This window comes from Cervus elaphus, chromosome 29 (assembly GCF_910594005.1).
Source record: "Cervus elaphus chromosome 29, mCerEla1.1, whole genome shotgun sequence".
In the NCBI taxonomy this organism is placed as follows: domain Eukaryota; kingdom Metazoa; phylum Chordata; class Mammalia; order Artiodactyla; family Cervidae; genus Cervus; species Cervus elaphus.
In genome coordinates this window covers 42,098,552-42,122,695 of record NC_057843.1, presented here as the reverse complement: position 1 = coordinate 42,122,695, position 24,144 = coordinate 42,098,552, and the positions used below count along the sequence as shown (strand labels likewise).

Below are 24,144 nucleotides of genomic sequence, written 5' to 3'. Positions count from 1 at the left end.
ACAGGTTATTTACAATGAAATTTTACAAAGAAATGTTTACTAACGACTTGCTCCTTTTGGTTAGGAACGGGTAAATATCCTCCACTGAAAATAATATCAGTAAGAGCCTTGAACAGGACTTCACATTCTTAGAGATTATACTTTTTATATACACCCATTTTTTTAAAAAAAAGTTTTAAAATAGTTAGATTCGGTCTTCACAGACTGAGGGTAGTCATGGAAATACAGGTTGTTTTACTTGATTTCTTTATTGGTTTTTAGCTTAATCTATAGTGGATGAAAAGAATATTCTGAATATAGCATTTAAATGCATCGCAGTGAACTTGCTGGAAAAAAAAAAAACCTATGACATTTAATTGTTTTTGTAGGTAGAAATTTTTTTCTGAATATTTAGCTGCTGGCTTTAATGTTTAGTGTGGAGAGTATGCTTGGGAGGGGGATTTTTCTCAAAATGTAAGAAAAATATGCATCCAAGTAGGGCCATTAAGTTTGAATAAGCTGTATTAGTAGGAGTGCTAATTTGTAAGGAGGCTGTTCACTATCTTAAAAACGAAAGGAACTCAAAATTATTTTAATAGTATAAAACTCCAATATTTTCTACACCAGAAGGTTTGTGCTGTGCTGAGTGAAATCCTTTAAACAACCATGTAACAGCCATTTTTAGTCATTATAAAATAGCTTGAAATTGATCTTAAATAAGACCCTAAAATAATTGCATTTTAAATCAATTGCCTCACCTTCCCTATTTAAATAGTATTTCCTAAGAGCCCTGGAGAGGTCTTTGTAAAAGTGTTTTTAGTTTATGGACTATATAATAGTCTGTATGTTGTGTGCATATGTGGGATTTGTGTAAACCAGGGCCTGAAGTGCACTTTTTTGTTGCATTGACATACTTCACAAGTCCATGGGTATTCTTTTAAACATTTGTGGTCAAATCCTTAATATTCTGTGTCTAAATATTCTGTTTCTGATATTCTAATATTTCTGTTTCTAATATTCTGTTGGTTAATAATAGAAAATTCAAGAATTAAACTTAATTATTTAATCTTACTGATTATTCAAAGATTTTTTTTCAAAGTGTTGAAGACTCCTCTTGTTAGGAGTAAAATTACTTCCAAGTTAATCATCTTTCTAAATTTAGACTACAGTTTTCCTAAAACAGCCTGTAAATTGTAGTTATGCTTCTGGTTCACCATTTTGATGTCAACTTTTTGGCTTGTATTTCAGCCTCTGAGGTACAGGTGCTTCCCTTTCTTGTTCCATTATCACCAGTGGTCAGTTTCAACAGAAAGTCCACCATTTTTTTTTTGTTAGTTGTAAACAAAAATACAATTTTTTTTTTTTGGACACAACTTTTCAACCTTTCCCTGTTATTTAAAAGAAGAGGGACCATGAGGAGTGTCTTAGGGTCCTTTCCAGCCCCCACTGGGGAATATCACACCTGCTTTCTCCTTTTCTCTCCTTTCTCTCCATCTCCACCTCCACCTCTTTTTCCAGGGACTTCAACACCATACTGCAGCCCCCTTGCCCCCGTTCCTTCCCTCCGTGATCCCCCCACCCCACAGAACAGGGCTCTGTGGGTTTCCTGAGCAGCCCCTCCCTCCATAGTCTACCCTGCTCCCATGGTGCGGGGAGTTCTGCCTCTTCATCCTTGCCTGTCAGGCTTCTCTCCTGCTGCTCTTCACCGCCCTGTTCCAGTACCACCTCTGCCCATCGTTGCGCTTAGAGCCCTTTTGTGCCTGTCCTGTGGTGGTGCACGGTTTGTCTTGAGTTGTAGTTGCATGCTTGCTTCCTGTCTCTCCTTTTAAACAGTGAGCACCTTGGGGTCTAATCTAATCTAACCTAATCTTACTGTATCTCGCTGGTCTGCTCGTGGTTCCTAAAACAGAGGCCTTTTACGTATTTGTGGAAGTGATCCCAGTCTCCTTCCTTCCTAATCTGTCAGTGCTGACTTCTGCTCTTCACGTCGAATTCCTCTGCTGACTCTGCAGCTCTTTCTCATCCAATCTTTCCTCCTAGTCTACATACACATTTGTTTATTGAAAAGTTTTTGAGCACTCACTCAAAGTTCTAAAGGACCTCTGATTCTCAACCATTTTTCAGCTTTGGCTGCACATCAGAGTTACCTGGGAGGCTATGAAAAGAAATGAGGGGAAAAAAAAAAAAGAAATGAGGGATTTTCAGACCATCCATTACCCTGGAGGTAATGGATGGAGCTGTTTGGGATGGGTGGGGCTTTAGTGGCTTTGGCAAAGCTGTAGGAGTGATTCTGGGGTGCTGGAGGGTGACCCATTGCCCTGTGCTTCCAGGTGGCCCTGAGACGGCAGCAGGCCCAGGAAGAGGAATTGGGGATCAGTCACCCCATCCCGCTGCCCAGCTCGGCTGAGCTGGTTGTCAAGAGAGAGAATAGCGGCAGCAACCCCTGCCTGATGACTGAGAGCAGCAGCTCCTCGCAGCCGCCACCGGCCAGCACCCCCACCACGGCACCTTCAGGTAAGCCTGTGGGCCAGCTGGAGGGAGGAAGGGTGTGGCCACAAAGACAGAGAATTGGGATGGTTCTGAGCCCCAAAGCACATGCAGAGCTTAGAGAGTTTCTGAAAAGATCCTCCCTCTGAAGGTCTGTTTTGGCTGCCTCACAAAGAAGGTGGGCCCGAATTCTAGAACCAGAAGTTAGACAGCTTCACTTTCCTGTTGTTTTTTTGCCAAGGCTGAATCTGGACAGAGTCAAAAATCACAGAATGCCAGAGAAGTTAGTCCAGAATTCATCTCAGTCAGCCCTTTCATTCACGGGATCCTCCTGGTGGGAGCCAAAGATCCTTGTTTCCTAAAGCTAAAAGTCCTTTCTCTGGGAAGGATTGCAATCCACTTGGGGAGCATATCTAAAAAAACCAGATTGTAGGTTCTGAGTTTCAGTGGACACTGGAATTGAGGCAAGGCATGTCATGCGCTAAGATTATATCAGGGGCTATAGATGTATGCTAATTCATTTCATTCTTAGAAGAAGGAGGTGTTAATTCTATTTTATACTTTGGAAAATTGAGGTATAAAAAGTTTTAGTGACTAGCTACATCTGTCAAACCAGAAAGTATCTGAACTGATCCGTCTACCTCCAAATCTCACAGTGCTTACTGCACTGGATGTGTAAATGACCTCGAGAATCATGGTGCTCTAGAGCTGTACTGTCCAACATGGAAGCCCCTAGCCTCATTGGGCTACTTAAGTTTAATTACAATGAAGTAAAATTAAAACTTTTATCCAGAGAAGATATACAAGTGGTAGATAGCTCACGGAAAGTTGCTTGATAGAATTAGTCATTAGGGAAATGCAAATCGAAACTATAGTGAGATACCACCTCACACCAGTTAGGATGCTTACCATCAAAAAACCAGAAAATAACAATATTGGTGAAGATGTGGAAAAATTGGAACTTTTGTGCACAGTTGGTAGGACTGTAAAACGGTACAGCTGGTATGGAAAACAGTATGGTGGTTTCTCAGAAGTTAAAAATAGAATTATCACATGATCCAGCAAGTCCACTTCTGAATGCATACTGAAAAGAATTGAAAACAGCATCTTAAAGAGGTATTTCTACATCCATGTTTATAGCAGCGTTATGCATAATAGCTAAGATGTGGAAGCACCTCAGGTGTCCACTCACAGATGAATGGAAGAGCAAAATGTGGTAAAAAAAAACACAGCTATTTAGCCTGAAAAGGCAGGAAATTTTGACACATGCTACAGCACGGATGAACCTTGAGGACGTTATACTGGGTGAAATAAACCAGTCACAAAAAGACAAATACTGTATGATTCCATTTATATACTTGAAGTAGTCAAAATATAGAGACAGAAGGTGGATTGGTGGTTGTCATAGGCTGGGGAGAAAGGGGAATAGAAGGTTGTTGTTAATGAGTGTAGGGTTTCAGTTTTAGGAGATGGGAAGAGCCATGGAGATGGATGATGGTGATGGTCGCAATACATCATGAATGTAGTTGGTGTCACTGAACTGTGCTCTTAAAGGTGGTTGAGATATTTGTTTTTATGTTGCATGTATTTTACAACAGTGAAAATTAAAAATTTTAAACAGTTAGTTCCTCAGTTGCGCTACTCATATTTCAGATGTTCAACAGGCACATATGTAGCTAAAGCCGGCCATATTGGATAGTGTGCGCTTCCATTTCTCACTAAGTTCCATTTAATGGCAATTGGTCTAGAATACAGGGGCTCTAAGAAACTCCCCAAACTAGGATCTGTGACATCCCATTGGCAAATATAAAGACATATATTTCATACTAAACATACACGCTGAGATTCATAGAATGTTGAGCCTTCTAAGGCTCCATGAAATGTAACCTTAGAGTAACTTTTAAGTAAACCTTTCATGAGTTAGTTTGCTGTGCTTAATCACTGGGCTAAAGTTGTCAGCTGCCTGGTTGTCATTAACTAGCTGTGAAGCTTTGGACAAGTCACTTAAGCTCTCTGGTGGTCTTGTTTCCTCTTCCCAAAAATGAGGGATGAGCTCTTTGAGGCTTTTTAAGATCCTCAGAGTCTTGATTATTATAAAGAAGAAGATTAGAGGGCACCAAAGAAGACAGGTGAGAGACAGTTACATTACCTGCTGCAGGTAGGTGTGTCTGCGTCCCTGTCCCTGGGTGTGTGCCTGGGGCTACAGAATCTCTAGCTAACAAAGGGAATGGTATTATTTTCTTGTTTTAGCTTGGTCGTGCATAAAATACATTTATAGCAGTTTCAGAACTTTACTTTTCATGAGAAGGAAGGGGTATATCTATCAGAAATACGATTCTCGCACTTTGGGATTTTAAGCTGTATCTAATTACCAGAAGATAATATCGGGTCAGGGCAGACCTGGTGGATTCAGCTGGAGGTCTGATACGGGGATGGTGGTGGGGGTGCCCGAGGAGTAGAGAGGGAGTAGCTCATTTGATGTTCAGAAACATCTTATGAAGTAGGAATTATTATTCCTATTTGCAGATAAGGGAAACCGGTGGTAAGGAAACTGCCCCAGAATAAAGCTGAGTTGAGCTGGGATTCAGTCCAGGTCTGTCCCATCTCAGAGTCCACGGATTTGCCACCTGCCTGTGAAGGGAGGCTGTGGGAATAGTTGCTGTGTTTTCTTGGAAAACGGACAGTTGTGATTAGAGTTTATAGTTTAATCCTCAGGCGGGATTTAGAGCTTATGGGCAAATCGAAGCATGTCAGAGGCAGCACCATTCTTGGCTGGCACAGAAAGCTGCAGCCAGTGGTGTTCACGGGGAGAGACAAAGGGACAGGCCTGTGATGGATCAGCATCAGTCCTGGGCATTTCGCTGGGAACCAGGGGTGAACTTGGCTTTCCCTGCTGTATCCCACATTGCACTTCATGGAAAGGGGCATCAGAGTTTGATTTTACACCCCAACATGGTGAAGCCTTGAAGGATTTCAGGCTAGATGGAGTTCACAATGACCAAGAAGTTCTTGCAGGGCATTTCAGAGCAGTGATAGGGAAAGTTACAAATACAAGCAGCAGAGGAGCATGACAGAAGGTTCAGGGTCAAGGAGGATGTGACCAGATTCCCTTCTTCGCTCCTGGAGCTGATGGACCTTGGAGTCATTTCAGAGTCTTGAACCAACGCTCCAAGGGAGGGTGTGTGGAAGCCAGTGGTGTGTGGTGCCCCGGGCTCAGCTGAGGGCAGGAGTCTGCCCGTCTGGGAAGACGGGCCCTCCCAAACCAGCCTAGCTCATCCCGGCATGGCAGGAGCCTCATCCATCATCACTCACAGGACTTTCACCAAAGCCCTTGAGTTGGGATTGTGAACTTCTGAACTGGAACGTGAGCAAGAGAAAAACAGAAATGCCAGTAGAATTAAACTGTATATATAGAGAGAGACAAGGCAGTGAAGGGAGGGAGGGAAGGGGGAAGAGAGGGGGAGAGAGAGAGTGAAGCAGATGAGACAGGTTGAAGGATGTTCCTTAAGTTTTATGTAGCACGTGGGGTGTCCCACTTCCTACCCCAGTATGCTACTGACAAACATGTAACTAGTATTACATCTCTAGAGGTAAGAATTTCTTTAAAATAGCATTTAACTTTATGCAGGAGTTGGTAAACATTTATCAAGTACAAAAACACACTCGACTACGTTCCAATCCCCAACTTGTGGATCTTCTGTTACCCCAGAATTACATGTGTAAGCTTTATTTGTCTGTTTATTGTCTTCGTGTGTATATGTATATATATAATGTATATATTTAATAGAGCAGGAGTATATTGCTCCCACTTGGTGTAGTTTTTTTTCTTTTTTTTATTTAAAACCATGGCATTTTTTAATGGCCTGGTATTCCGTTATATCAATGTGGAAGGCTAGGGTTTGCAGTTATTTTGTGAAAGGTGAAAGTTGTAGTTGTCATGGAACAGTGCAGCCCTCCAACTGGCTCCCACGAGGGGGCAAGTTGCTCACTTTCTCTTTCTAATACGTAATGTTGAGTGTCTGCAAGGCCAGTGGCTTAGTGAAATCCAGTAGATGTTTATGTCCTTGAGGCTTCTTAGTTATCTCCTTTTGGCTCCTGAAAGTGCCCAAGAATTATTGCCAAGATTATTGGCTGAATCCTGAGGCCACTGTGAAAGAAATTGAATTTGCTGAATTGTCGTTTCATCTATTGGAGAGCTGATCCCTCTGAGTAAGTTAACTTAGCACAGTCTCTGCGATCCTTAGCTGAAGATTGGCTAAGCTAGATCAAAACACTGCCGGATGATTCCTCCAACAATGGATATAGAAGATTCTATGATTGTGGGTAACATGGTGAAGGAAGAACATTTTGAAGAAATGCACTGTTCCTTGCTATCTTGTATGTTAACAGGATCAGATATGCTAATAGGTGTACTATCAATTAACAAATGATTTCTTCCCAGCCATTTTGGAGGTATCCAGAAAAAAAGGTGAGCAATTTTGGTTATAAATGACCATGAGTTAATAACAACTTCAGCATTATTTCTGTGGTTTTACTTTTTAAATTTTAGCTGTATATATACATACACACACACACATTTATATATATAAAGCTATCAACTTTATATATAAAGTTTATATATATATATATATAAAGTTCAACTGACTTGAAAAAAATCTCATGAGCATAATATATGTTAATATACATATTTTGAAAGTTATCAGCTGACTTGAACAAAAATCTTATAAGCATTCCCCTTCTTTGACATGTGGGCTCCTTCCTGTTTTATTTCATACTGTATTTTGCTTTTCCTTAGCCTCCTGTGCAGCAAGTAGAAAGCCACTTTACCTAGAGCTTATGCTACAGTCTCCATAATTCTCGGCTCTTCTGTGCAGAGCTGTCAGATGAAGGGCTGCATTGTGGAGAATTTGGTTTGGCACACGTGTCCTTTGTAAGTGAGAACCTGAATGTTATCTCCTGGGGTCCTCCCTTCTGGAGCACCCCGGGCTTGCACACACACTCGCATTCACACTCCCCCATATGGAGCCACCTCCTGCATGTCAGGCCTTCCCCCACTGCCCAGCGCCTGTGACCTGTGGCTTTCACTCACCTTTCCCCTGTTAGGTCAGCCAGGTCTGCGTCTGATAATGACGGGACACCCTCCTTCACTGCTCTTCCTTAGCTAGGAGTAATTCCACTTCAGCACAGAGAAAGAACTCATTCGGTAGGCAGCACAGGCCTTCCTGGTTGTGTACTTTCTAAGGGCTCAGATGCTGTACAAACATGCAGTGTGGTAGTTTTAAAATGGAATAATGTCCCCATGCAGGTTTTTGCCAGTGAGAAAGGACTCATGAACTAACAATTAAAGATGTTGAGTTATTTAAGTTTCTTTAAAAACAAACTTTATTCATTAGAGAAGTTACAGATTTACAACAAAATTTAGAGGACGGTATGGAGATTGCCCATAGATCCCCTGCCCCCACACATAGACAGTGCCCCCATTATCAGCATCCCCCACCAGAAGTACATTTGTCATGACTGATGACCGACACAGACATGCCACCATCACCGAGAGTCCATAGTGTACAGTAGGGTTAACTTTTGGTGTTGTACATTCTGTGAATAAATGATGGTGTGTGTCCATTATTATAGTATCACACCAAGCAGTTTTGCTGCTCTAAAAGTCTTCTATGGAGTTATTTAAACTATTTCAGTTTTTATCTTCACACTTTTCCATGTTGCACAGAAAGAAGCATTTTACCCAAATTAGCTTGAGAGCAAATATTTCTAGGATTCTGTCCACTTACATGAGATGAGCTCTATTTGATTTTAGACAGAGCTCAATTTCAAGTAGAATGGAAGATGTGGAAATTGGGTTTAAAAAGGCCTTCAGATAAAAGTATTCCCCAATTTTATTTTCAGAGTCAAAGAAATTTCCAGGATGTTTAATGAAATGAATCTCCTTAAACTGAAGTAAGAATAGGAGGCTTGAATGAAAGAAAACCCTTAAGATTAATTGTACTGATCATTTTGATAGCCTAGTGTTTTAAATAGCATCTCAATCAATTTTATTCATTCTAAGGGCAATCTCTATTTACATGTCAAATATAGCAGTTAATTGACCTGATAGAAATTCTACGTAGACAGTATTTCTATAAAGAAATTGACAACAAAATAAATATATAGGAAGTAGCCTACTGGTCTACCTTGGCTAGAATGAAAATTTGGAGCCATTAAAAAAGTAAATACAGGGTTTAAAGTTATAAATTAGTTTTAATTGAACTATAGTTGACTTAACAATATTACTAGTTTCAGGTGTACAACATAGTGATTCAATATTTTAATAGATCATACTCCATTTAAAGTTATTGCAAAATAATGACTATATTTTCCTGTGCTGTACAAAAACAAATTAGTTTTTTTTTTATTTTTTAACAAATTAGTTTTATAATAGCATATGTAAAAGTCAAAAGAAGCGTGTGACTGGTTTGCACTTCTGTCTCCATTGTGAAAGTGTAATCTTAAGGGCAGGGATTGCATTTTATTCATCATGTAACATATGTGCATAGTACAGTACCTGGCTTTGTAGTACATGGTTAGTAAAGTTTTGCTGAATAAATTAATAATGACAGTTAAATTTGAAATTTTGTTTTAAAGCACTGTGTTAGTGATGAACCCACCTACAGATACAGAGTAAAATCACTGATCAATCTGCGATTTTGGTGATATTTTTAAGTGTTTCTGATTTTTTAAATGCCTAAAAATTCAAATTAGTTTAACAGCCTAAGGCATAATTCATATTCTGTACACTTTGTCTGTTTAAAGTGTAAAATTCGGTTCTTTTTTCTTTAGTAAATTCACAGAGCTGTGCAACCATCCCTGTAATCTAATTGTGGAGCATTTTCATCTCCTAAAAGAAACTCTACCCATTAGTAGTCATCTCCATCTGCTCCTACACTGGGGTCATAGGTGACTTTTTTCACTTAGCCTGATGTTTGCAAGATTTACCCCTATTGTGGCCTGTATTATTATTTATTATTCCTTTTTAAAAACTCAGTAATACTCCGCTGTATGGATATGGTGAGTTTTTTAATTCATCAGATGATGGACTTTCGGGTTGCTTACGCTTTTTGGCTATTATGAGCAATGCTTCCATAACATTTTGGTGTCAGTTTTGTATTAATATATATTTCATTCTCTTGAGTATATTCAAAAGAGCACAATTTTCTGAGGCATATGGTAACACTTCCCAAGTGGTGCTAGTGGTAAAGAATCTGCCTGCCAGTGCAGGATACATAAGAGAAGTGGGTTCTGTCCCTGGGTCGGGAAGATCCCCTGGAGGAGGAAATGGCAACCCACTCCATTATTCTTGCCTGGAGAATCCCATGGACAGAGGAGCCTGTCAGGCTACAGTCCATAGGGTCACAAAGAGTCAGACACGACTGAAGTGACTTAGCACACACACACACACAGTAACACTATGTTTAACCTTTTGAGGGATTGTCAGAGTGTTTTCCAAAGAGGCTGCACTGTTTTACTACATTCCCACCAGCAGTGTGTGAGAGCTTCAGAAAATTCATGCTAAAGTTTTTTAAAATGAAAAGGTAGCATGCCTTCATCCTGGCAGAAACTATAAAGATACAAAACCCGGTCAATGGGTCTTTGGTGACCAGAAGTTTAAATCATGGAGGATTCTCTGGGATTGCATCTTATTATCACTAGAAATAATAATATGTTAATATTGCCTTTAAAAAATTTCCTCTTTTCCCTCATTATCACATATATTTTATAGTGAAAGGAATAGTGTTTGAGGAATTAAACCACAGAAGAACCCAGTGACAGGTTTTCTTTGTTGTATTATCGGCTGATAGAAACACTGGTTTGTTTCTGAAGGGTTTAAGCAACTTTCTAGACCTTGGGTGACAAGCATTTCCCCAGAACAAGGGAGAGGGAATTCTATTGCCCTAGAAACTTAGCAAGAATAATTTTTTTTTTTGCAAGAATAATTTTTATCTTTGGGTTTCTAAAAGTGGTAGATTGCCATCACTCCTGTGGAAAGCAGAAGAGAAACTGAGAGCTGGGGAGAACAGAGAGCTGTTCTGCACGTTAGCAATGAGAAGAGGGTCGTTCATAGGTTGTCATAGCTGTTGATAGCGTTGGAAAACTTTCATAGGTGGTAACGCAAGGTATTGCTGTAGGGCAGTGCAGCCTTGCATTTGCTCCCATAGGAGACTTTTGGAATGTCAGAAAGCTCGTCTGTGTCAGCTGTTTCTCCTGTCTGCTCCACAGTGTCCCCCCGAGTCCTTGACTCTTGGGTTCCTGGTTATTTGCTGGTTCAGGGATCCTGTCCATTGACCACCCCTTCAGCCACATACTGCTCTTTGGATCTTGTGAATGCCTTTCTGTCTCATCTATTGTTTTACTAGCTAATTTATTTTTGAAAGATTTTATTGTGGCAAAATATACATAACATTAACCATTTTAACCGTTTTTAAGTGTACAGTTCAGTGGCATTAAGTGCATTCACATTGTTGTGCAGCCATCCTCACCATCCTTCTCTAGGATTTATCTTCCCAAACTGAAAGTCTAAATCTTCAGAGTGAGAGCCCCGTGTTCTCTCTCTCATGGCCTTTTTGCTGAACACAGCCTCTTTTGTTAGCTTGGCTTTCTTGGCCTTTGGAATCACCTGTAGACTCATATGAGATGATTGCTTTTATCTTGTCAACATCTATTCTTTCCTTTCTCCCTTCTCCCAGGTCTGCAGTTTTTGCTTTATTGCTGACTTCTGTCCCTGTTCATATGCTACGCTTAGTTGCTCAGTTGTGTCCGACTGTTTGCAATCCCATGGGTTGTAGCCCGCCAGGCTCCTCTGTCCATGGGGATTTTCCAGGCGAGAATACTGGAGTGGGTTGCCATGCCCTCCTCCAAGGGATCTTCCCAACCCAGGGATCGAACCGGGGTCTCCTGGATTGCAGGTGGATTCTTTACCAGCTGAGCCACCGGGGAAGTCCATACACCAGTCTAATCTGTGCCTCTGGGGGTAATGAAGACTTTTAAACTCTAGGAAAGTTTCTCAGAGGGCTGAGGCCAGTAGGGAAGGGGACCTAGAGTAAGGCCTGATGCGCGATACTGTGAATTCTGTACCTCTGCAAGGTGATCTGGACTCAGCCTAGAAATGCTCTGTGAAGTGCTGTGAAGCCCGTGGGCCCCTGAGGGCTCTGGCTGCTGTCTCACTGGTTCTTGACTAGTCATGGTTCCTTTGGCAATGGTCCCAAGCAACTCTGTAAGTGTGTGTCTGAATTTCTGTCTCAATCTAAAGGTGACTTTTCAACTTATAAAAAAATTTCAATGTGATGACCAAATTTGCTGAACCAAATTGTATTTCAAACGCATTCTCCTCTGGTCTCTTATGTCTGTTGGTGGAGTTTACAATCACATTCTGTCTTAGTGTACAATACCACTGAGCATACTTTTCAGAAAAAAATGCATAATAAACTCTTAAAATAAGCTATAAGTAGCTGGTTTGTTGTCAGAAGGAAGTGCCAATTCAGTATTCAAGTAATAGCATATTTTCTGATGTTTATTGGCAGTGAGAGTTCTCAAATATGCTTCAGACACCCAGAGTCAGCTCAGTCCAGTGTATGCTCCCAGCTGACTTGGTATTGATTTCAGCATTTATAAAGCTACTCCCTATTTTTACATCACCCTTTACTCTGGTCCTTCAGTTGAGGATTTATCCAAAATACAGTATATGCAGTAATTCTGGGAAGCAGATTGGATTCATCTAACACTAGTGAATGTTTGCTAAACTGAGTTGAATTCATCTTTGCTGATAAGTCGACTGTTTAGTCCAGAGTCCTTCCCTCCCTTTTTCCCTTTCTTCCACCTGTTTCATTTTTCATTTATTCAACAAATATTCATTATGTGACTGCATTGGGTCAGACCCTTTTCTAGGCCCGGGGTATACATCAGTGCCTAAAACATCTGTCTCTTGGGGATCTTGCACGTCTAGCAGGGGAGACAGTGGATAAACAAGTACACCAGTGAGTGAGCAAGATGCTTTCAGAAAGTATGAGCACTGTGGAGACAGACAGAGTGATGGGATACATGTGTCTGCAGGGGTCATGGCATTGACAGGGTGGTTAGGGCCCCCCGAAGGAGATTAAATCTGAGCTCCTCCTGAGTGACCGTGAGCCGCTGTGGTCAAGGTTCGGAGGAGGAGCCCTCCAGGCAGGAGGCACTGCAGGGTGAGGCGGCTCCTAGAGGGGATGCAGGCTGGTGTGCTCAGTGCTGAGAGCCAGGGCGATGTAGCCGGGGGCCACAACTCGCCAGCCCTTGGAGGCCACAGGAGGAGTTGGGATTTTATGGTGAGTGCCATGGGAAGTCATTGGAGTGTTGCAGCCGTGAGTGCTGTGATCTGGTTTACTCTCTGCAGAGGTCTCTGCTGCCGTGCGGAGTGTAGTTTGAAGGGGGAGCACACGAAGACTGTGCAGTTACCCAGGCAAAGGGGTGCCGCTTGCACCAGGGTGGTGACAGTGGAGCCGGAAAGAAATGACAGGAGGACTGTTTTGAGGGCAAGTTTACATCTAATTTTGGTAGATGTCGCCCGCAGCACTCCCTCCAGAGAGAAGCTGCCATGGCATTGGCGGTGCTAGGTTCTATGGGGTTTTACTAGTCTGAAAGTTTGGTGCACGTGGGGTGGTCAGAAGAATAATGGCCCCCCAGAGAGGTCCTCACCTCTGTCCCAGGGGCTGGTAAAGATGTTACCTTCAGAGCAAAAGGGACTTTGCAGATGTGATTAATTCATGGGTCTGCAAGTGGGGTGGTGACCCCAAGATTCCACGTGGGCCCATTCTAATGCCTGAATCCTTGAAAGTGGAGAACCTTTCCTGGCTGCACCAGAGATGCCACAACAGAAGATGCCAGGAAGTTTCAAAGTCAGGAAAAGACTTGACCACTGTTGCTGGCAAAGATTTAAGGAGTTCTCTGGAATCTTGGGACAGCCCTTAGCTGACAGCCAGGGTAGAAAACAGGACTTCAGTCCCACAACCACAGGGAACTGAATTCTTCCAGCATTCTGACTCAACAGGGTTAGGGATCCTTCCCTGGTGTGTACAGAAACAAATACAGACCTGTTAACACCTTGATTTCAGCCTGGAGAGACCTGGGTCAGACTATGGGGCCAGAAAACTGTAAGAATAATGCATTTGCATTGTTTTAAGCTGCTAAATTTGAGGCAGTTTGTCACACAGCAATAGAAAACGAATATAGTTGATATAGTTTATATTTCCCCTTTCCTTTGTTACTGAGACTGAACATTTTTCCATATGTTACAAGATCATTTGTATTTTTTTCTGTGAGCCATCTATGTGTCCTTTGTCCATTTCTGTATTGAATTTCTTATCTGAGAGTTCCTCATTTATTATGGAATTGGCCCTTCATGAAATCAGTTGCAATCCCTCCTCCCACACACACTATTTGGTATTTCAAGCCAGAAGACTAGCTGAGACGGCTGGGGGCAGACCGAAGAGGCCAGGAGCCGGAGGACTGGCCCTGGTCACTGCACTCTGGACAAGTGGAGGAGTCTGTGGCTCGTCTGGTTCCCCATCAGCAGACCAGAGACAAATAGAAATGTCCCTATGGTGGAGCAGATGCGCTTGACATGTTCTTCACACTCTTCCAACTTCTGTTAATACCCACATTTCAGTGTAACCATGGGCAGAGCTCAAGTTAAGCTAAGGGGTCCAGTGATTAAACCATTTTACATTCATGTCTGGAGCTGTGGTCTACAGATTCCAGTATTACTGTCTGGTGTATAGTAAGTCAGCACAGCCATGACTGCGGAATGGGATACACTTGTCTGGTCAGATAATCCAGGCTGCTGGAGTCTAATCTTATCCTTACCAATGTTACATGAAATTAGAGTCCATGTTACCCATAGACTCTTTCAAAATGATTTTACTGCTTATTTGATTGATATATGTTCGGGGTTGTGCTTCCCCCAGGGTGAGGGCTAATTGTTATTTACCAATTTCCAGATTAGTTAACAGATTAACCAGTCTGTTAGTGCCAGATTTCCCTCTAAGAGAATGGTATGTGGTAGTAGAGGCTTGAACAAAGGTCTTCAAGATGAAGATACCTGGAAACAGTTTTGCTTTTATCTGGATAACTATGTTGATACCTGGGGAGGAAGCTCTATGTTGTTGAAAGAATGTAAGATCTCGGGCCCAAAGACTTGCCTGTTACGCAGCCTTTTGTGATTTTGAGCAGTTCATTTATTTCTCAGAGTAGTCTGTTTTCTCATTTGTGAAATAGATAAAATATTAATAATAATGCCTCCCAGTTTATCTCACAGAATCAGTGTGGTGCTCAACTAAGATTTTAATGTAAAACTTTGTAAACCACGACAGAGTACAGAAACAGGCCATCAAACCCAAGTTTCAGATACTACAATGAGGAGCAGAGGAATGAGGCCGGATATGATCCACCCTATAGCCATAAACTGTTTCGTGTGTGTGTGTGTGTGTTTTCCTTCAAAAACCTAGCTCCATGAGCTGGCATGCCAATTGTGTCTCTGGGTGAGGCGTATATAAACCCTCACAGTTCCTCCAGCCCAGCCCATACACCAGCAACCCGGAGTCTCTGAGACGCATCCATCTTAACGCTCACACAGTGAAGTGTGAGTAAGCGTTCCCCTTCTTTTCTTGGCTTTGCTTTTTTCTTTTTGTCTTCTTAGTTGTACTGACACATGTCTTTAGTGTTAGCCATCTCTCACCCTTTTTAAAGGGAGCAGGGAGTGTTGGAGAACCACACCGTTACCCAGGACTTGAGTAGAAGGAAGTTACCTTCAGCAAGGCAGGTAGAGCACCTCCTCTGTCTTGCTGCTGCTCTCAGTTTGGACAGAAGTAATATGATTCAGACCTTGGACCCTGCCTGTCGAATGAAGAAGCAGGCACGTTGGTACAGACCTGGCCGGGGAGGGAAGAGGAGTCCCAAGGACATGATTCTGACACCTTCATTTCTAACGCAGTGGATGAGGAAGGAATTCACAAGTAGGAGCGACATGTACTATGCATAATTTCTCATGGACAAGTTTGAGTGTGTCTGCAGCTGTCCCAGGGCACCCCACCCTGTCGCTGTTGCCTCGTGGAGCCCCGACATCCACCGGATGAGGGTGGTAGTCACCTCCCTGTCGCGCGCTCCCATGTTTTTATCTGAGAGATGGAATTAGGAGTTACAGGGGAAAAGGAAGAAGAAGCACATCAAAGAATTTTCTGGTGGCTTTTGAAAAGGGGCCTTATTGGCTCAGGGTTGTTAGCTTCGGGTGTGCTGTTTGCATCATGAAACACCTGGGGTTTGTTTTTTTTTCTAAAAGATGTAGATAAACTAGAGAGGATCCACGGGAAGGGCAACAAAAATGATGTATGGCTTGGAGAGAAGGAGAATAACAGTCTATAAATATTTGAAAGGTAATATAAAAGAGGGAGAGAGATTATTTACAGCAACGGAGAGGAGTTTGACAGGCAGCAAAGCTTGCATCTAGGAGCAGGGGAGAATGGGGTAGGACTGAAGAAGCAGAGTGTAGAAAGGGTGATTATGCAAAGAAATGTAATTCTCACATTAGTTTGTGTCGCCAGGAGCTGGCATGGCAGGAATGAGGGGTGTTTCTCAAATTGAGGATCCGATCCGTTCACGACTGTGAATAATGTGTTCTGATTCCTGAGTCTAAAGGGAGAGAACGGGCAGTGCTTTATCCTTTGCCGCCTGGGTGTGTAATCTGTTAAATTCCCAACTCTTCGGCATCATGTTTTCAAAGGAGACAATAATGATTACAGTACTATGAGCCCTCATTTACTGAGTGTCTGCCTCATGCCAGGTATGGTCTTAGCTGCTTTGTTATTTATATTCTCATTTAACCTCTACAACAACTTTGTAAAATAGGAACTATTTTTTCTACTTATAAAGAAACAGATTCAATACCATGCTTAAGATCACACATATTTTAAGTAGTGGAGTTGGGATTCCAGCCTGAGTCTGACTCGGAGCCCATGCTCATGGCCTGTACTGAGCTCCCTTACTCTGGTCATGATAGTAATTTGGACCCACTAGGTAGCCAGCTTACTAAGCTAGGTGAGCAGTTTATATCCGGGTACGATGGTAAGCGAAAGAGTTGATGTCCAGAGCTTCTCTCTTCTCTTTTTTTTTGTCTTGAGATTTATTTTCTCAGTAAGTGCTACATTATTAATATACTACATTTTCTCATTTTGTATTTTCAGTTATACCATAGGCTTTAACCAACCTCACAATTATGTGGTAATGTGTAGAATCTCTGGTAAGAAAGAAAATTTGATAAATCAGGCATTACCCCTGATCTTAAATGCGAGTTGTAGTGGTCATTCCTTGTCAGTACTGTGTATGTTCTTGGCTTTCTGACTGTGATATTATATAGCATCCAGTGTATTTGCTAAACAAACAAACAAAAATACACAGAATCAACTACTCAGAATCAGGGTGAAGAGCTAGTTTTTCCCATCAGTGCAGGAAGACACTAGATCTGGACTGAAGACCTGAGTTTACTCGGGACTCCGTGTTCCTCCGTGTATAGGGCACCTTTCTCAGCTACAGGCAGCTCTTTCCAGGTGGCAGCCTCATCGAGTTTTTATTGGTAGCCACTGAAAATGTATGTAAATGACAGATTATTCCACCAGTGAGATATTACAGTTAAAAGTTAACATCATTGGCGTTAGCAGCTCTTTTCTTGACTCTGCTGTTCTTGGTTAAAATCTAGGATAATTAATAAGCGTTGAGACTTTGGGAGAAGTTGACCTTATTCAAAGGGGGCAGATCAGAGTTTTTGGCGGGTGATAAAGTGTCAAGTGAGTTTCAGAGATACACTTTCTGCTAATTCCACAGCAGTTGCCTCTGTTTGGTCCATGGGGCCATGGACTGCAGACCACACAGAGGCTCCTAGCCACAGATGGATGGTGTGGAATCCAGAATATGGCTCAAACCACCAGCATTTTTCAGTTGCATTCTTCACCTTGCCAGTCCTAGTCATGGTTCTGCACAGAAAGAAATAAGCCTCCGGAGTTGTGTGCCTTAGGAAAATAAAGAGCTCTTTGCTTGCTGTACCCATGCTGTCCTCTCAGGAGTGCCTCTAGTGAATTTCTCTCTGGAGCCATCCCTAGATGACTTTCACTGTAAACTGTAATGATTTTACCCTGGTCATATTTCTCCCAAGGTCTCCTATCTCGGTTACTTGTAAAGCTACTCCTCCCCTCTCTTGTTCTCTTTGATCTTTTATAATTGGCTTAAAGCTCTCCATATTTAATCTGCAGTGACTTTGTTTCTCCTCCCTATTTTGGTGTTTTCAGTCCCTGCAAATTTAATAATCCGTCGCTTATTATTTTCTTAGTTTTTCTTAGGGTGTTGTATTCCTGTTGTACTATTTGTCTTTCCCCCTTGTCTACATATTTTTTATTTTCGTTATTAATGCATGTCTGCAGTCTGTATTTTGACTTACAATAAATTAAGTCCTACACATTCTGAGTAGTTGTTGGGCTTCCTCGTTTCAGACTCACCTGAACCTAAGGTGAGTTACCTGCATATGGTAATGTTATGACAAAATGACCTTTCCTACTTTAGAATTAAACCATTGAGCACCCAGTTGGTATAGAATGAATGAATGAATGAATGCCACTTTGGAGTTTTTGCGAGCTTTCCCTTACAAGTTGGCCTCTGGTACAAATGACTGTGACTGCTCAATTTGTATGGAAGAGCAGCGCTGTCGCCTCCTCTGTGGTTGATGTTTTGGTGAGTCCTTTCCGTGACAGCATCTGCAGTGGTCTTTTCAGTAAGTTCAGCTCTTTAGTTCTCAAACCCTTTCAGTGCCAGCCCTGTAGTTCCAGCTCAGGTCAACTTTACTGCCACTTCTGGGCTGGGTCTAGTCCAGGGACAGAAGACAAGCCTCAGGTGAGTCTCCAGGCTCTGCCTGTGTTGTTGTCTCCTTTCTGGGCGTGGGGAGTGGGGGCAGACAATTTCATCTCAAAACTGGTGTGTGCACAGGAGTATGTGCTTTTTGTTGGCTGGGTTCAGATAATTGCTCTTGCTTTATTGTTGAGTAGAAGGCATCTTTATTCTCTGGCTTGTCAGTCCGGTATTGTTTTTGTGATGGAATAAGCCTTGAGAAGCACAAGTGAGGCTGGTGGTTGACGCAGCCTCCGATGATACCCGGTGCTGCCCACAGAGTTGGCTGACTGCTTTGCCGCAGATACGGGCCCCCTGTTTTAGAGTTTATGTAGTCCTCCTACCATGCCATGGGCTGTACCCACGCAGAGAGTTCCTGCTTCTGTGTTTATTTGGAGAGTTGCCAAATGGTTTTGATACTGGTGACCTTTCTGTGTAATGCAGTTTCTGAGAGCATGTTAGATTTCCAGAGACCCAGAGGGACAAAATCTGCACAACACAGGTCCTGGATCTGGAAGGTGAAGATGTGCATGACGCCAGGGTGACTGTAGTTGTAAGGAGCTGGTCACTGATACAGCCGGTTTACTCACCCTGTCTCTTAGTCGTCAACACATTTTAGCTGACAGGCCCAGATTGGCTATTCGTAATCATTTATTTCAGCTGAGATTTGATTTTCTTTGCAGTTAGGATGTTGGTTGATACATAGATGTACACATGTGTATGTGGACACACACATGTATGTATACATATGTATGGCACACATATCCCAAGTTTTCAGAGCCCTCATGGCCCTTCAGCTTTGCTTCTGCCAGTCTCAAAAGCCATGGGTTTCTGACTGTCACTGCTCAGAAAGGAAAGGCACTGTCAAAGTTGAAGTCTCACTTGGGAGACCCGATTGGCAGAGTTTTCTCTGACTATACAGAGCCTGGGGACTCGGGTTCTGGCCCCTGCATGAGGACCAGGAACCATCACAAGTGTGACACTTTGCTGTGCCTTCTTATCCCTGTGGCCATGACGTGTTTGGTGGAGCAGTTAACTGTGAAGAGACGGCAGAGCTTGGGGGCAGTCACTTTACTCGGTATGTAGTGACTTGCGTACGTGGTTTGAGATCAGCTCCACACGGTTGTGTTGGCAGCAGCTGGCCACGAGGCCACAGCAGTAGAGCTGAACCAGGACCCAGGGCTGGCGCAGGCTGCTCCAGGGATGAGTCAGAAGAGCCACAGGTTAGGGGTTTGGGCTGTGACGTGCCCTTGGACCAAGTCATCAGTCTCAGCCCCAGCCCGGCCTGACATCTCCCTCTGGAAGGGTCATCTCCCCGACCTCTTCTATGGAGTCTGTCTTGACATTGGTGTTTGCTGCACCTTCAGGCCAGCATGTGAATAGTTAGTGGTCATTTGTATTTTTCTTCAGGAAATGGTCAGTAGCAACAGATGTCTTAGCTGAAGGTATTCATTGGTCACATATAAGTGGCTTCCTTTTCCCTCAGTGACACAGCCTGGTGGTGAATTATGAGGTGTCAGATGGAGTCCTGCTGTCAACTACATACACATCCTTAGACTTGCCACTTAAGTTTCTCCAGGGATCGAAACGGAGGATAACATTTCCTTTCTATACCTTCCCTGGTGTTGGATTTGCTGCAAAATGTTAGGTTTAATTCTCTGTGGTTCCCCTACCTGGCTTTGGTAAAACTCATGGTTGAAAGGTTGGACAAATGTTTATTTTTAGAGTCTCTTTCTATTTCAGAGGAGTTTTATTCAAAAGGAAGGAAAGACAGAATGAAAATCACAACAGCACACGTGAAGGGTTGTATCTGTATGGAGATTCTGTGGATGGTTTTGGATGCAGTTGCAGTTAGTGACCATACAAAGATGGGATGGCTTCCTTCCTAGCTTTTTGTGCATGAAAGTTATAACAGCTTAGAGTACGTCTCACACCCTCACACCTGAGTGATGCAGCAGAAAAGACACAGAAATGCCAGGGATGGCTGAGTATTTTGGCATCTGCGTGTACAGCCAGTAGTCCCCCACCCCTCTCCTCTTTCCCTGCTAATGTTGAAAAGTGAGTTAAATATAAGGTGACATTTTGGGCTGTGTCACCAAATGTCAGTTCTAGAATTAATACTTTAAATGCACCTGGAATCCCCAAATCTCGTCTTAATCACTGATTTGAACACAGTTCCTCCTCCTACTCAAAAATCACTAGAAGTGGGGACATATATATTGAATTAAAATTTTAGGTTTCACCCTCTCTCTCTCTCCCCTCCACTATCTTTACCTTCTCCCAGTAGTCTTTAAAAAGCATGGTACAATTAAGCAGCCAAATCCAAAAGAAGGGAGGATAAAGGACTCTAGATAATTCCCAGTTTGGGTTATCAGCCCCCACATAATGAAGGGTTGATTGTGCTTTATTTTCTTGTTATTTGAGGGGAAGGAAAACTCCATGGAGGTGGGAAAGGGACATCTGGAGGGGATCTGAATGTTCGTGGTTTGAGATAAGTTGCCTGTAAAAGGGTCTTGTGTCAGCTTTGGAGTATACCATTCAGTGTACGGAGGGTCAGTAAAGGTTCCTTCACAGATTTGGTAAGAGGGAGCAGTTAACTGTACCCGCATGCAGCCCTGGAGGTCGTAGACCATGCCAGAAGAAATAATTACTTATGGTAATGGGCAATTACAGATAATGGCCTTCTGGGGGTGGCAGGGAATACACAGCCCCACAGCCTTGCCTGGAATGAACATTGAATAGCACATTAACTTTATAGCGAGCTAAAAGTTCAGCCCTGGAACAGCAGCAGTCCCCCCAAATAAATAAAATCCCCGTCTTATTTAAGGGACGCACGGTAGTTACTAAGCTTCTGAAAAGCAGAATTCGATACACGAGGAGGTGGGGACTGGCAGAGGGGAAGGCAGGTCAGCAGTTCTCCACCTGCTGATTCTGTCTCGTTCAGTAGAGATGCTGCCCACTCGTGGCAGGTTCACAGGTGGAGGGGCTGTTTGCTTTCCAGGTGCCAGGTTTGTGTCTGACGTGTGATACAGCCCTGTCATGACTGCCTTGTGGGAGAAACAGGCTGTCCCACGTTTCCTGATTATGACTCAGGGGAGTGATACCACACTGACTGCACTCAAGGCTACTGTCTGACCTCAGAAAGGGCCGGGAGCCCAGGACTCTGCTCCTTTCCAAGTTCATTTGCGCTCAGGAAGCCCCGCTGGGTGCAGCCCGGCCCTCCCGGGGTCCCTGAAGGTGAGCGTTGAGAGCAAGGGTGCTTTTCTCGGGCAGACTACGTGCTGGCTCTCTTGCTTGGTGGCCGAGAGATGCTCTCCATGTGTTGTGATTGTGGTAACAACAGCAGCCAACATTCATCAAGCACTGAGCCTTTCTCTGCACCCTGCGGTGTCAGTAGCAGTGCTCACCCATGTTATGTGTTTTGTATAGACTAAGTAACTGACCCAGGTCCCAGGCTGTGGATTCCAGATCTGATCAAGAGTTGGACCCGAGAGCCTCGTTCGGTGCTCTCAGCCCAAAGCCCTGCTGCCCGCTGCCCCACGTGGTGGTGAACGGCTGTCACTCAGAGAAATATCCCCAGTGAAGGTGTAAAGTCAGGTGTGCCCAGTCGGGCCTTTCCTGCTTGCTGACTGCTAACTCAGCCGCTCAGGAGGAGACACTGATTCCAGTTGCTCTGAAATCCAGCCTCCTGTGATATGGAGGTTCTCAAAATTCTTAGACTCTTAACAAATTCTCAAGGACATTCAAAGAGGTTTTGTTTATGAGCTTTTGTTTATGTGGATTATATCTATTGATATTTATTGAATTAGAAACTAAAACTGAAAAACCAAGAATACATTTGTTAATTCTTTTAAAATTAATGTAAGTAACATTTTAATGAAAAATAACTATTTTTCAAAGCAGATAGGGAGGGTGGTCTTGTTCACATTTTTACAAATATCTTTTATGTGTCTGGCTTATTAATAGAACACAGCTGGATTGCCATATGTATTTAGTTCAATCTGTTGTTTTGATCGAAATACATTAGGACAGTTCAGCTTCACATAGATAAATAGTTGGGAAAGGGAGAAAAGTGTTTGAATAACCTTTTAAGATCGCTGTGACTATTCTTTGATACTAGACCAAAACTTGACAAGTGATAATTTCTTAAAAGATTAGTTGCAGTGTAGATCTGAAGCCATGCTAATGAGTTTTCTGTACTCAGTTAAATTAAAATCCATCTTACACTGCAAATGGGTATGTCAACCATGCATTATTTCGTAGTGTCATGCATTGGTCATTTGGAAAATATTAGTTCACTGAATTATACAGCTCTCCCAAATGTTGACATTTTTATTGCAAAGTATCAGAAAATCCCACTCATTAAATATTACTGTTGATTTTTGTCAAAAGAGCCTTTAAGTTTGGGAAGCTGTCAGTGGAAAATGTTGGATATAAGTGTTCCAAAGTTATGAGTTTTACTTGAAAACTCAACATTTTGGCAATAAATACTACCAGTTGTTTTCCTTGAAGTGATAGGCTCACTTTTTTTCATTTTAAAGAAAATGTCTGCCAAATACCCAAGTCTCAGTAACCGTAGTTTGTCATCAGTCATTCTTCCGAGTAAATGATGTTTTATTAAAAAAAAAAAAAAAGCAGTGAGCATGGCTCTTCTTTCAAACATCTGCACAGACCCTTTTCCAAGGACAGCATCATTGCAAAACAGAAGAAGTGCTTTATGAGTCCTTTCCACCTGGTCACACTACATGAAGAAGATGACCTCAAAGGTAGAGATTTGATCAATTTTTTCCTGCTTCATCAAGGGCATCTTAAGCAAAATTGACATAATAATTTAAAAGTACTTTATTTTACAGTAATGAAGAATACAGTGACTCTCAGCACAGCTTGGTGGGACTACCTTGATTGCTGCTAAAAAACCAGGGTTTTCCCCACCGTTGCTTCTGCATCATCAATGCAACTGTCAGCACAGTAAAAAAGGCCAGTAATAGCTTTACATTATTGTGGAAATACTTCTGACTTCATGGATCCTTGAAAAGGAGGCGTGGGCAGGGGACCTCAACTGTGTTTTTGGAGCTGCCACTGTAGGTGTGAGGATGGGAACCCTTGGCCCTAAAACAGCCACCCCTGATGGGTTTGAGGCAGTTACCGCCTGCCGGTGCTGCCGTCAGCTTGGGGCTCTGATGCCTGGGTGCCCGGCCTGGGGGTGTGGCCTGGTCCTGAGGGTTTTACCCTTCCACCTGCCCTGCGCAGCCCCAGGTTAGAGCTGCTGGCTTGGAGGCAGATTCCGTTCCTGGGGCCCAGTTCTTCTTCTTCTTAGCAATTGGTTAAGGCGCTGTTTCTGATGGCTTGAAACATTCTGTAAGACAAGTACCTGACTGAAAACCAGGGGTGATGAATTCACCTGGGTAAAGCCTAGGGTTGACTGAAAGCCGTGTGACACGTGTCTTCGTGTTTCTTCATATTTGCTTAAGAGTCCAGTCTGTCCCTTCCGATTGCCACCGGGGACCTGCAGGAGCAAAGACAAGCATATACAGTCTTATTTTTAAAGAAAAGTTATAAGAGCAGAGTCTGAATCCCAAATCTGAAAGAGACTGGCCTTGAGCAAACTGAAAAACTGATACCCCTCTGTTCCGCACCTTTCCTGCTGAGAAAAAGACCCTGATGTGTGAAGCTCCTGCGTTTTAAACTGTTGGGATACAGTTCAGAGCAGACCTTTTCTATGGAGACCTAAAT

The 24,144-nt window shown here is 42.8% G+C and overlaps 1 protein-coding gene across 2 annotated transcripts in view; it reads left to right on the top strand.

Moving 5' to 3' along the window:
• The window catches only part of DMRT1 (doublesex and mab-3 related transcription factor 1), a 93,777-nt gene that overhangs the window by 1,614 nt on the left and 68,019 nt on the right, over nucleotides 1-24,144 (top strand). For both annotated transcript variants that reach the window (XM_043891109.1, XM_043891108.1), the window contains exon 2: nucleotides 2,310-2,493. In XM_043891109.1, the coding sequence (XP_043747044.1) occupies nucleotides 2,310-2,493 (184 nt within the window). The remainder of the gene's footprint in view (nucleotides 1-2,309; nucleotides 2,494-24,144) is intronic.